This window comes from Ziziphus jujuba, chromosome 5 (assembly GCF_031755915.1).
Source record: "Ziziphus jujuba cultivar Dongzao chromosome 5, ASM3175591v1".
NCBI lineage: Eukaryota > Viridiplantae > Streptophyta > Magnoliopsida > Rosales > Rhamnaceae > Ziziphus > Ziziphus jujuba.
Window position 1 is genome coordinate 1,000,898 of NC_083383.1, and position 14,298 is coordinate 1,015,195.

At 35.2% G+C, this 14,298-nt stretch overlaps 2 protein-coding genes across 2 annotated transcripts; one reads left to right on the forward strand and one right to left on the reverse strand.

The window, feature by feature from the left end:
• Positions 1–653: 653 nt before the first annotated feature.
• On the reverse strand, positions 654–3,822 carry LOC107419833 (glycosyltransferase family 92 protein At1g27200). Its single transcript, XM_016028648.4, has one exon. It carries the CDS (start codon positions 3,615–3,617, stop codon positions 1,791–1,793), a length of 1,827 nt encoding a protein of 608 aa, XP_015884134.3. The 5' UTR covers positions 3,618–3,822; the 3' UTR covers positions 654–1,790.
• Positions 3,823–9,224: 5,402 nt separating this feature from the next.
• LOC107419850 (probable serine/threonine-protein kinase PBL21) lies at positions 9,225–13,416 on the forward strand. The gene is made up of 7 exons (XM_016028671.4): positions 9,225–9,912; positions 10,012–10,047; positions 10,216–10,388; positions 10,617–10,806; positions 11,453–11,844; positions 12,287–12,626; positions 12,973–13,416. Exons 1-6 carry the CDS (start codon positions 9,834–9,836, stop codon positions 12,590–12,592), a joined length of 1,176 nt encoding a protein of 391 aa, XP_015884157.1. The 5' UTR covers positions 9,225–9,833; the 3' UTR covers positions 12,593–12,626; positions 12,973–13,416.
• Positions 13,417–14,298: the final 882 nt, after the last annotated feature.

Here is a 14,298-nt window from a genome sequence, read left to right on the forward strand (position 1 = left end):
GTTTCTAGGCATCTACATCCGAATCACCGTATTCAGGAAATATATTATATATTATATATTATAAATTATATATATATATGAGCGCTGTGCCTGAAAGTGATAAAAACCAAAGCGATAGCTTGCTATAATACCAGCTAGGGAGTTTTACTTTCGGAGGTGCAAAATGTTGCCAAAAAATCATCCGCAGCTACAGCTAGAGTTGGAAAATGGAATTTCAAGATTGATTCCGTTTGTTATGTATTTTAACCTGACAGTGAGCGGGATGAGCTTGGTCTGGAGCGCATACCAACACGGGGACATATCTATGTTAAGGTTTGTGGCTTTCGTTTATTTTGGATACTTTCTGTCAGATTACTGTCTGGAAGAGTATCGTCGATTGCCTCAGGGGGATGAATCGCTTCGGAAAATGTTATTGAAATTCGCTTTATGGGCTTTACCAAGCGCTATCCTCTTCGGCTTTGCATATCAATTTGGGACCTTCCTTGACCTAATTCCAACTGTTTTATTTTATGTACTCGCCACGGTCTGCAGTGCTTGCTTCTTTTATGCGCGTATTATTTGTGATGAAGTTCACTCTGCTAAAACTAAACAACTCGATGGTGGTGAATACGACAATGTCAAGCATATTCCATCTGTTTCGGAGATTGTCTAACTTTTTCCAAAATTATATATATATATATATATATATATATAGACAAATCAAATAAATTAATGTTAATAATAGATTGCATTTTAACCAAACAGTGTATGTGGAAGTATGTAAAAAAGAGCAACCAAGCGAGTGCTCAGGCTCTACCATCTGAGCTGCGTCTCCATATATATTGACAGTATAGCAAAACCCGACCCTTCTAACATTATGATGTTTTTATTTTCCTTTCTAGCTAGTCCTTTGAAGAGACAATCCTATGGATGCATTCGGTTAACTTTTGTGGGTTTTTATATAGAAGATTTGTCACAAATCTCGAGGGAGATTTTGTTTTGTTTTGTTTTTGTTCTTTTGTGCTCTATTATTTATTTATTTATTTATTTTTTGGGTTTTGTTTCCATTATGTTACCAAAAGAATATTGGATATTACCAAAAGAAGAAAAAAAAAAAAAATACCAACAATATTGGAAGAGCCTTCCATCTGCCATCTGGTCACTAGGCTCACGAGGTGAACAAGGATTCAATCAATATTCAATAGTAACCTTTTAATATATTCACAAAAAGGGGGGAAAAAAACCTTTTAGTTTTATAGTAAATTATTCCAATCATCGTTTTGGACCATTCGCCCCCATATAACCAAAAAATAAAAATAAAAAATTACTCCAATCATCTTCCTCGAGACATACATATAAAATACATACATAGTCTAACAATAAACAAACTGAATAAGTAAAATTCATAGAACAATACCAAAGTAAACTAGAAACCATAAGGAGATTAAAAAATAAAAAGAAATCAATTGAAGGAATAATAAATTCCATTGCTAGTCTCTTTCTCATTTCGACTACAAGGTCCAATCATTTAACAGTTGAACGTTAAAGGAAGAGGAAAAACAAAAATCCTTTCTCTCTCCCCTCATCAGAAGGAATTAACAGAATGATATGAACAATTAAGAAAAATGGGGCCCAAAATCAATATCACTACTCCACCTCATTCTATGCCCCTTTCCAAATGCAATATGAACTCTCCGAGTCCAAGTCACCAATTTTAATCAAAATTGAATCTACCATCAAAATTAAATCTGCTGCACTCGATCTTCAAAATCCTTATGCAAGGAATGGATTGAAAAACAATATGTTCACATTCACATTTGCCAAACCATTTTGAAGCCGTTTAGAGTATGGGATCCAAACCATCTCCGCGTAAGCACCTTCAAGCGCTCATCTCTAACCTCGCAAAACATGTGGGACCAGCCTTCCGGCTCAATTGGCTGGAAGCCTAATCCAGGTGTTCTGTCCTTGGAAGCGGGGTTCACAGTTTCCTTCCAATCAACAACGTAAGCCGACACCCTCCGGCGAAACTTCGTCTGAAACTCCGGCCACGCTTGGTACTTGTAATGGTTCACCACCGCATTCTCCAAGCTCATTTGCTTACTCTCGTAACCGTTTTTCAATTTGAAATGGTGGATCACGTTGAGCAGCGATGGATCCACCGCATCCAACAGTACAATGGATTTATGCCGCTGCTCAATCTTCCTCCGACACGTGTACCCCTGCGTCACACCTTCAATTGGGTGGGACCGTTGGTTCGACGGACCAAATTCGTTGCAGCTTATTGAAACTTGACCGGTGCGGCGGGGCGAATCGTGCGATGATGATGATGGATGTGGGACCCCCGGCAGCAGAGATTTGAGGTTGTGATCATTAGAAATGGAATTAGCAACAGCAGCGGCGGCGGCCCATGACGGAGAAAAAACGAACTCGTCCACATCCACGTACATCATCCAGGTGCAGGATTCGGATGCATACAAGGCACTATGGGAGAAACCGGCTTCCTGGGTTTTGGGCCAAATCCAAAACAACGCCGTCACGTCGTAACCTTCTCGGTTGAGCTCCTCAACCACACGTTCCAAATGGTCATGGCTCGCGTTGTCGTACAAAATGAACTTGTCCACCCCAATTTTGGAATGGTAAACCACCCACTCTTTCAAGAACTTTGCCACGTTGAACACCATTGTACATGCGCACAGTTTCGATTTTGGTTTTGGCCGCTCCATCTCAACTGCTTCGGAGCTCCGGGACCGGGACCTGGATCTTGGGATGTAATAAGCAACCGAAGGAACCACCCGGTTTTCTTCCACCATTTCCAGGGACATTCTGATCTCGGTCGCGGAGCTAAGAACCGACGTCGTATTGAATTTGGGGTGGCGACACCTGAAGACCTCTTGGCTGGAACTCGTAACGTCGGTCTTGACGGGGTTATTAATTGAGGGATGGAAAAACACGCACCTGAAGACGCTTGGGGAACGGTTAATCCCCTGTCTTTGATTCACGCCTTTGACGAACAGAACGACGTCATCATCGGTGGAAAACGACTCATACACCAAGAAATTCCACCTGTAAAGCTCAGCATCAGCAGAAGCCGAGGAAATCGACGGCTGGTTCTCCGTTGCCTTGGTCAGAGTCGGCATAAAGAAGGGCCGGAGACGACGGACGCTATTCGGCATTAGGCATTTGAAGGTAGTTCGATTAGTAAAGGGCAACTTCCCGGAGAATCTCGCTGGAGACGTGGCATTGTTCTGGAAAACGCAGACGTAATCGTCTCCGGAGGCGAGAGGCGAGAATGGAGTCCCCGGGGAGACGATGGCCAAAATCTCCCAATCGGGAATGAGAACGGAGACGGAGCGGAGGGAGAAGTTGATAGAAGAAACGTGACGGGAAATGGAATGTTGTTGTTGTTGTTGTTGTTGTTCATGGATAGCGTAGTTGTAGAAAGCGGAGTTCTTATTGGTGGGACGAGCAGAGAGGTTGTGATCGGAGGAGGGGCGATAGAGGAAGGCGTCGGCGTTGGCGTTGGCGTTGGCGTCGGCGTTGCCAGAGAGGGCGCTGCGGTTGAGATGGAGAGAGAAGAAGGCGAAGAAAAGGATAAGAAGGAAAGTGAAGAAGATGGTTGTAGGGACTCCGCGGGGCATGGCTTTGCTCTCGCGGAGTTCAACAACGATGATTGAATTGGAAAGACAGAAGAATTCCAGAAACCCACAAGGGAATTCAGATGGTTATATTATTTTTTTTTTTTATTTTTATTTGAGATGGAAGCGATTGGTTAATTGTGTACTTCCATTGCCTTGCGCACTCTGCCTTTCTCACTTGTTCCCACTACGTCGTCGTTTTTTTTTTTTTTTTAAATTTATTTATTTTAATTTTAGTTTTTATTTCTATTCTTTTGTTTAAGAACTCTTTTGTTTTGCCTGCTTAAATTTAGGAAAAATTTAAATTTAAATCGAATCAAAACAGAAAATTTCTAGCTAAGGTAATGAACGTCCTGTATTTTTCTGGGGGGATCCGATATGAATTTTTAAATTTAAAATTAAAAGAGATTAGATTTTTGTTATTTGCTCCAAATAAACCCAAAAAAAAAAAAATCTGGCCTTATTTTTATTTTAAAAACAAAGTTTTTAAAAAGCTGTATTTAATTAGAAGTTTAATAGATTTTAAAAAAATTTAAAAGTCCATTCTATTCAATTTCAACAGAGTTTATAAAAATTCAATAACATTAAATTTAGATTTTAAGAGATTTATGAAAAATCAGTCAAAATTTAAAAAATTTTAATTTATTTTAAAGAATCAATAATAGTGATATTCAATTAAAATTTTATAAAAATTTATAAAAATATATAGTATTAAAAAAATCATCTGACTTTGAATGAATTTTAAAAACTTTAATGAATTTCATAGAATTTTAAAAAGAAAAATTATGAATAAAAAAGTTAATTTGAAATACAATATTCAACCAAAACATTTAATTTCAATGGATTTATATAACAAAATTAAAATAAAAATCACTAGGAATCTATGAAATTCTATATAATTAATAAATTCTTTTAAAATTTATAACTGCTGTTGAATCCACAAAGTTTTATCTTTGATACACCCATTTAATATTTTAATGATTTTTTTAGAATGAGAAAAATATAATTTTAATGATTTATATGACCAAAGGCTATTTTCCCTCCCTTATAAAAGAAATGATAAGAAGAAGATGATGGGACCGAGTCGATTCTTTTGGATGTACATGGCTTATTTCCGCCGCAATTTAGGAGGCAGTATTTCATATAAAATAATTTTCCCAAAAAGTTTCCTAAATACACAGTAAATGGTGCAAACCATCTTTCCGTGCCTCACTAAACATGGTAGCTTGACAGAATAAATCACTTGATCTCCGAAAATATCACTCAAGTTACCAAATATGACAACGGATCGCCAAAATAAGACGGTTTTAAATTAAACAGGTTTATAGGCCTATGGCTAATGAACATCCGTTTTATTTACGTAATTTACTGCTTTTAAATCATTTTATTCTGTATCTAAATTTACCATAATGCTTTATTTTTTTTAGTCTTTTGGAAAGAAAAGTAATATTCATTAAGAAGAATTATCAGTGCATAATATGCGCTAAGACATATTGACAAGTACAAGTGGTGATCTTTAATTTTAATAAAGGTAATTTTTAGGGTCATTACTTTATGATGATTTATAATCATTATTCATCACAATATGCGATCTGACATTCTTAAGCACCACCCTATTTTGAAAAGTACAATACGGAAGAGAAAAATCCTTCTACTAAGTCAAAGAAAGAAAAAAAAAAGTCATATCCAAATGGTAAGCTTCTTTGTTTTTTTTTTTTTTTTTTTTTTTGGAATTTCCAAATGGTAAGTTGAAGAAGCAATTATATGAAGGTATAAGCAGAAAGCCATAATCGGTGATGAAAAGTTGACAAACTATACTTCCCTAAACTGCAAGGCAGGAAGTGAATATGTGAATTGTGGGCCACAACTCTACAGCTTATATCTTGGTTGCTCAAAGTTCGTCCTTGGACAGCACACAAAGTTCATTCCATAAACTTTATGCGATTTTGGACCAAAGTTGTTTATCATATCCTTTAAGTGCTCCAAAAGTTAGCTCACGTGTACCTTTCTTTGCTCACTTCAATACATGAATATTACTACATTGTCAAACAAGAAAACCAAATAGCCATATTTTATTTCTCTTCACTACTAATATTACCTTTTTTTAAAAAAAAAAAAAATATTTCCTTTCTTTTTGTTACGTTGCTAATCCATACGACTCACTAATTTCAAACAAGAATTTTGGCACATTACCCGTCCAATGTTTGCATTTTAAGTAAAAGAGCAACTTTTCAATGATTTCATTTCCATTTATTTATTCTTTATTTTTATTTATTTAGAAAATTAGGATAAGGATTTAAAGAGACTCGTTTGAGAATTCTTTTTTTAGGAACGTTATATGAAAATCGAGACCAAAAAAATGTTCTTATAACCGCGTTTGATTAATTTGACGAGGCTTTTAATTAGTTATATAATAAATTACCGATAAGCGTTACTGCTGTATTGGGGATTTGTATAGCACATTTGTCGGATAGCCATCTGTTTGAATGATAAAACTGACATGAAAAACACTACTGGAGATGGGAAAATCGCTTCTATGAAGTATGAACGCCAAGAATCATGAATTGTTATTATTGGCACCACCATATCTTTCAATTTTCCGCTATTAACTTTGGGCACTAACGAATGGGCTAATTTTACACAAAGGGAAGCAACTACCTCGTATATATCCAAATAGTACAAATGAAATATGAAAATAAAAAACTATACGATCTAGGTTTTTCAGGCTGTTTAGGAAGGTGGAATAAATCGGCTTTGGTTTTTTTGCTGTATAGATTGGTCTTCGTCTGGCACAGTTAAAGGCCACTGCATACATATTTGTGTATGATATATTATAAAAATATACGGATAGCAATTTGCCCGGCTCTATATGGATCAGTTTATTGGACTTACATAATAACATTTAACATGTTTCTTCCTACAAGTTATGATACGGACTTGTATAAATACATACAGCTTTGTTATGGTGGTAGGCAAATGTTAGGGGCGTAAATTTTAGTGCATAAAAAAAAATATATATATATATATATATATTATATATATATACGTGTGCGTGTACGCGCGCGAGCGCGCGTGGAACTAAAACCAAACAGGATTTTAATTTTTTAGCATTATTGTTTGTTCATTCTCTATTCCCAATGTCCACCAAGAAAATAAAACTGTTCGTCTCCAAAAATAAAAGAACAAAAAAAAAAAAAAAAAAATCCGAGGCCCTGGGGAAAATATGGTAATAATTGAAACTACGGCTCTTCCAATGAAATTAAAAAATAAATAAATAAATAAAAAAATCTCGGTTTACTATATTACCTGCATCCTGTGAATGTTATCAGTTGTGGGAAGGGGTTGATCTGATCATCGTTCTTTTGCATCTTGTTGATGCTCTTTCGTTTCCTCTCACAAACTAAAAGTAGTAGAAAGTGAATTAAAAAATAAAACTGTAATTAGCCAAGAAAAACTGGAGAAAATTTGTAAACAAAGCAGGAGAAATTCTTGTGTTGATATATTATCAGTAAAATGACTATTAAAAATAAATACGGTGTGCATATAGTTCTCCTCAATGGTATGAAAAGACGTTTGTTAAAGAACTACTGGATTAAGAAATGACGTCCAGTCCAAGGGAATAGCTCAGCTCTTCTATATTGGCGTGGACTTGAAATACGAAACGTACCCAAGCTCACTTTCGAAAGCCCTACAGGCCTTTTCATGGCAGATGGTCCATAGATTGCTGGGCTACCCATTATGACTTAGGCCCAAAGTTTTTTTTTATTTTTATTTTTTAAATAATAATTTATGCATAGAAGGAGAAGCTTATTTCCGTTCCACCGATGAATAAAATAACAACAGGAAAAAGGAAATGTTTCAGTTGGAATATCCATTACAAAATTATAGTGATTTAAATAAATAAAAATAATTTGTTGGCCAGTGGTTGTATCCCAAAGTTGGGGCAGTCATTATTTGATTGCTATGTTGATCACGCGAGATGGGCCATATCTGGCCCACAACGCCCTTGGTCTCAAGGATTGGAAACCCTTTTTACCTACTAATCATGCTGGAATTCAAGAAAAATACTCAAAAACTTTTTCGGAATCGCCGAACCAGAGCCAGGATGTTTATAAATTTTTGAACAAGTTGGCACCAAATTATCTCTCGCTTTTTTGATTTTGTTTTTTTTTTTTTTTTAAATAAAAGTCTGCATATTAAATCATTGACCAACAAATATTTCTCCTTTATTATTATTATTTATTTTTATCTCTTTTGATATATGTGTCGATGATGCTGACAGTGGATAAGAAATAGATCATAGCTTGAAATGGGGCTCCGTATACCCATATATCTCATTCTCTGCTCCAAAGTCAAAAACATAGTTTTGATATGGCCTAGAAAATGCTGTATTTAGAAAATAAAAAATAAAAAATAAAAAAATTAAATGACCACTAACTTCACTGAAAACGTTGGGGCTCTGGCGCTTTTGTGATTGGAGGCTCCAAAATTTTCAAATGGGGGTTCATCGGGCGTGGCATGAAAAAGGTCTCGTTTTTTCTACGTCTTTTTTTCTTTTTCCTCAAAATGTGACTGTGAAATAACGTGCCTTCTGTCTTCCTTCCCAGACCGAAAGACTTTTGTTTTCTATAATCCGGATGGTCAAAAGTAAGACAAGCACGTAATTAAGCATTTTTTACCTATTGAACGCCAACCATCGTTAAAGTCAGCAAGGACTAATCTTCTACGCCATCATATTTATCACATTACAACCCAAAGCTTACCAAAACCGTTTGACTTTTTTTGTTTGTTTGTTTTTCAAACAAAAATAATAATAATAAAATAAAATAAAATAAAAAGATACAGAAAGATAACAATAAAAATAAAAATAAAAATAAAAGGATTTTACATTATCCATCCATATCCACTGAGAAATATATAATCTCCCTTATTTCAGATCCAAGAAATTTCTGCCTTTTTTTCAGGGGGACAATAATATTTGATGAAACGTAAATTGTGGACCTTGTGATTTTGATGTTGCATGTTGTATCACAACTCATTTCTTTGACAATACCTGCAAAGACAAAGAAAAAGGTTGTTAATTTGGACATTTTATTCTTTTATTTGTCCTTCCCATAGTTTTTTATTATCCATTTTAAAATAACTTTTGCCTTTTTTTTTAAATTTTTTTTGTGAATAATAACTTTTGCTTTCCATTCATTTGATTACGCTGATTTGTCATCCTAGATCTTAGTGCCTCACCCATTAGAATTTCAATCAATATATATATATATATATATATTTTTTTTTTCCTTTAATGAAAAACAAAAGGGTAGGTGGGCCCACATATTTCACGAGCCCGGCACGCGGGAATCAGAATGGATAGCAGAACGTCACCGCATTCGAATCCAATGTCTGTAGACCATAAAAAGAAAATATAATATCTAATAATAAGAAAAGTGGCTCGGTTTAATTCGGAAACAGTACTGTGTCAATGGTGGTAAAAGCAGAAGAGTAGCAAGGGCAATAGCGTAACTTTGAGCCACCAGCCCACCGAAAGGTTTAAATGCAGAAAAATAGAAAGGAAGGAAGAAATCAGAGTGAGAAGGATAGGAATGGAGAGCGACTTGCAAGGATCAAATATAGAACACAAATAAATGCATAAATATATTTATTCAGGCCCACATCACGAGCCGAAAATAAATTTTAAAAAAAGAATTTTTTTTTTATTTTTTCCTTAAAAAAGAAAAACGAAAATATATCTCTCCGCTAACTGTGCCGCTGAATCTGTAGCTCGCTCTCAGAAACATCTCTTCTCTCTCTCTCCCTCTCTCTCTCAATTTTTCGCGTTAAAAGACACGTTTTCTTGCTGTACGGATTTTTTTTCCCACCCCCTCAGTGTTGGCGATTTTAGAGGGATTTGTATTTTCCGTTTATTTTGTTTAAATTTTCCTTGACCTCAAAAACAAAATTGTTTTGGTTAATAAAAGTTTAATGTAGTTAGTTAATTTATTTGCGGTTTTGGTTCCGTTTATTTAGTGTTTAAATTATTATTATTCCATTCTGCTTTTTAGTCGGGAAGGGCGCGGTCTGGGGGTCCTTTAGGGTTTGGCCTCTAAGTCTCTCCGGTCCGGAGAGGTTGAGGCAAGGACGCTTTTGCTTCTCCCGGATTCGGGGTTAGGGTTAGGGTTTTTGTTTTTAATTTTAATTTTTTTTAATTGTTTAATGGGTTTTTAGAGAATGAGTTGCTTTTCTTGCTTTAGTCCTCATCGGAAGGATGTGAGCAAGGTTGAAAATGATTACGGTACTCGATCCTCAGGTATCTCTTTTGTTGCTAAATGTGGATTTTTTTTTTTTTTGGGTATAGTTTTGCTGAATGTGGCTACTGATTTTTGCAAAACAACGCTTAAAACTGTAGGAAGTGGGAGGGGAAAGGCGAGTTCCGATGATGCTGGTACGAAGATTTGAAATTGCACTGTTTATCCAAATTCAAATTTTGTTGTTGTTATTTTTTTTTTAAAATCTGTTAATTATTATTACTATTTTAAATTGTTTATTATTATTATTATTATTATTATATTTTGAGGGTCTGGGTTTTGAAGAATTTGTTTATCATGTGCAGAAATTGGGAGAGGAAAAGGAAAAGGTAAGGCTGGCAATGGCCCGAAAAACAGTGCGGCTCGCAGTTTCACTTTTCGGGAACTTGCAGCGGCCACGAGGGGCTTTAGGGAGGTGAATTTGATTGGGGAAGGGGGTTTTGGAAGGGTCTACAAAGGCCGTCTGGAATCAGGCCAGGTAAGTTGCAGGGACTTTACCGACATCTGGCACCAATTACATTTTAAATTCTATTAGGTTCTCGTTAGAAGAGTAATTGGGATGTGTTCTATATTGCTCCTTTTATACTAAATTCTGTGATGGTTATGCATTTGATTTTTATTATTTTTTGCTTTTGTCAAAAAAAAAAAAAAAGCTTTTGGATGGTAGGAAATTTATGTTTGATATTTTTGATATGTTCATGAGCAGGTAGTTGCCATCAAACAACTCAATCATGATGGGCTTCAGGGTTTTCAGGAATTCATTGTAGAGGTTCTAATGTTAAGCCTTCTACATCACTCCAATCTTGTCACCTTGATTGGCTACTGCACGGATGGAGATCAAAGACTATTAGTCTACGAGTACATGCCCATGGGTAGCTTGGAGGATCACCTTTTTGGTACTTTGCTTAAATTTTAAATTTGCTATGGTAATCCTATTCGGAGCTTTCTAATGGACTTTTGGGGAATCTCTCTTAATTTTTTATCGTTTTCCTTTTAAGTTCCCAACAAATGAATGGGTTCTAATTTCATTAAATTTGGGAAATATTGCTTTTCAAAAAATATTACGATTTCTATAAATAAATAAATATATATATATATATATACACTTTCTTTGAGCGGTTTATTCTGTTTATAATACAATGGAAAAGTTTGAACCTTCCTACTATTGTTCAAAACTTACCATATAGTTACTTACATATAATCTTGCAAGCACTAATTCCCTTTCTCCAATTTGTTTCTTACTTATGAGGTAACATGTTAATCACATTAGTTTTGTGAAAATTGGTTCTTCCAAAATTTGTTGGATGAATGACGGATATCCTTACTGAACTTCAGAAACAAATTTTTTGCTATGGACTTTTGAAATGGCTTCCTAAACTTACGACAACAAAGGCCTGTCCTATCTAGTGGGTGTTTGTCATGCTTTTGAAACATGACTATAGGAGACAGCATGGTGGTTCTTGAAAACATTCCAAATTGCCATCGGCAAACCATTTTTAGCGAGCATAATGTTCTTGACAAATGTGCATTTCCTGTTGTCAGATCTGGAGGCTGATAAAGAGCCACTCAGTTGGGATACTCGAATTAAGATTGCTGTTGGTGCAGCACGTGGTCTTGAATATCTCCATTGCAAAGCAAATCCACCTGTCATATATCGTGACTTGAAATCAGCAAATATATTGTTAGACGGTGAATTCAACCCAAAGCTTTCGGACTTTGGACTTGCTAAATTGGGACCTGTTGGTGACAATACGCATGTTTCGACCAGAGTGATGGGAACATATGGATACTGTGCACCAGAGTATGCCATGAGTGGCAAGTTGACTCTTAAATCTGATATATACAGCTTTGGTGTGGTCCTGTTGGAGTTGATTACTGGGCGGAAGGTAATTGATGTCTCAAGGAGACCTGGAGAACAAAATCTAATTGCTTGGGTAAGGGACAAAATTTGTAACCCCTTTTTCTTTTTCTTTTCAATCGTCAACTTTAGTTGAGGATTTAGAATTGCTGTTGTTGTTGAAGCATCTTGGGGATTGTCATGAGATTCCTCTCTCTCCAACTCCTTCTTCCTGCATTCAGCTGAGGGAAAGATTCTTAGCTTCATCATCCTATCAATTACCTAGTTGGGGTTAAAAATTGTAAAATTATACTTCATTCTCGTATTAACTTTTCCAATTCCCTTTCTACCTTATTTTTATTCATTAAATCTGGAAATGAAATAAATTGTTTTGCTGTTGCCTCCTAGTGAAAAGAGAATTACCAGTTTGTTGACTCATTTAAAACATAAAATGTTTTGCATACAGATGAATACCATCTAGGTATCGTTCTGCCTTTGGGTGATTCAGCTGAACTTAGTTGTTTACTTTTCAATTGCAGTCTCGTCCATTTTTAAAGGACAGGAGGAAGTTTGTCCTGTTAGTTGATCCATTGCTGCAAGGCCGCTTCCCTGTTCGTTGTTTGCATCATGCCATAGCTATTACTGCAATGTGCCTTCAAGAGCAACCAACTTTCCGTCCTCTTATAGGTGACATTGTTGTAGCTCTCGAGTATTTGGCCTCTCAAAGTTACAAACCAGAACGTTATAAAGATGGAGTCCGTGATGCTCCATCAGCATCACCTTCACAGGAGAACAAGGATGTCTTTACCCGGAAGTCAGACAGGAGGAGTTCATTGTCAATTTAAAGCTTCTTACGGAGCTGCAGAAATGGTTGATCAAGTATGCCACTCAAAACACTTTTTCATGTTATTACCTTTGCCTATTAGCAAAAACATTTCTGGATTCGTTGAATATGAATTGGTAGCTTGAATATGAATTGGTGGAATGTGGGAAACAATGTCAATCCTTTTGCAGAAAACAAATGATTGGATTTTCTAATTCAAGTTGCATATATGATTACAGCTCTCTCTTTTTGGGGCCCTTGCTGTGTGTACTTATTTATATCTTCACATTTGTTATTGTTTTGAAATCTGGAACTTGGATCTCTTGTTTTATAATAAACCAGAAATATGGATAACTTTTCTTCATGCTAATGTTTAGGGCTTTTCTTTTTGGGTTATTGCAGGTGGGGAAGCCGTGCCAGTAGTTGAAAGAAATCTGATTAATTCCTGAGTATCAATGTAATATTTATGCATCAGAAGAATGGGTATATAAAAATGTTTTTGTATATATTTGGGTTTCAATCATGAATTGCAATTATCTCAAAGGTGAATTTGCTTGGTCAATTTACAATTCTCGACTGCTTCCAAACCAGTCTCTTCTGGCTCGTTAAAGTGGAAAAGTAAATCGTTGAGACGGTGAGAGGACTTTGGCATGGTTCAGGACCTGATTTTTGCTACTATGCTTCTCATGAGAGTAATGTTAGGAGAAGAGTACTATAGCTATCCACAGTTTTCTATTTATTTATTTTTATTCTTTAATAGCAAATTTTTTCCTAATTTTCCAATATATCCAGTGGTTTAACTACAATAAATTATAAAGTGATAAGATTCTTGCTTTTCACTACCAATTGATTCAAAATATATATGTGTATCGATTGATGGGTTCTTAGTTTCTAAACTGCATCCATACGTAATTGTAGTTTGGTTCTTGAACCTTAGTTTTGGAACTTGAGAGTCCCTAAACTTCATTCTTGGGTGTAATTTTGGTTTTTAAATTATTTTTTAATCTAATTTTAATCAGTTTTGGGACAAGTGACATTGAAACAACGAAGTTACAAAAAAGATAACTTTGGAAAAAAGCCACTTGCTGGTCATATCTTTAAAAAACCCGCCTCTTACTTAAAATACTCTTAAAATATTAAAGTGCATCGAAAACTAAGGTGTGTAAAAAAATTAAAAAAAATTAAAAAAAAGGTTAAGAGCTCGAAGTGCAATTACGATTATAATTCGTGGTTAGATTAAGAAACAAACAAATAACAAGCAGTTTACTACATCAGTTGATAGGAATTTCAAAGAATAATCTTTATTTTATATTTCATGAGAAGGCTCGAAAAGAATTTATGCTTCTTAAACTCTTTGTATTTTACCCTAATCTCCCTCAATGCCATCGAGCTAGAAATTGGCAAGCGATAATACTATTGGACATCATGCCAAAAAAAATTCTGCCAAAATATCACTGAGAATGATAGTCTAACAAAAAAATATTGATTCAATCTTCACATTTACGGGGTGTGGTAGTTAAAATTTTAATTTTATTAAATTTTATTATTGTTTAGAATGATCTCGTACGGTTAACAGTGCTAAGTTCGTATCGTATCGCTTAAAATTTCGGCCTGTACCTGTAATTCTATCAAAAGTTTTTTAATTTTTAATTTTAACAATGATGTCGAATTTTTGTTAATTTTTTGAATATAAAATCCTTAATATCTCAATCCACACCTCGAAACTAA

Excerpts from the sequence above, each read along its gene's own strand:
- LOC107419833 (XM_016028648.4), bottom strand. The coding sequence starts at position 3,617 with ATGCCCCGCGGAGTCCCTACAACCATCTTCTTCACTTTCCTTCTTATC.
- LOC107419850 (XM_016028671.4), top strand. The coding sequence starts at position 9,834 with ATGAGTTGCTTTTCTTGCTTTAGTCCTCATCGGAAGGATGTGAGCAAG. Across the intron at positions 10,807-11,452 it reads CTTGGAGGATCACCTTTTTG|ATCTGGAGGCTGATAAAGAG; the intron begins GTACTTTGCTTA and ends TCCTGTTGTCAG. Across the intron at positions 11,845-12,286 it reads AACAAAATCTAATTGCTTGG|TCTCGTCCATTTTTAAAGGA; the intron begins GTAAGGGACAAA and ends TTTCAATTGCAG.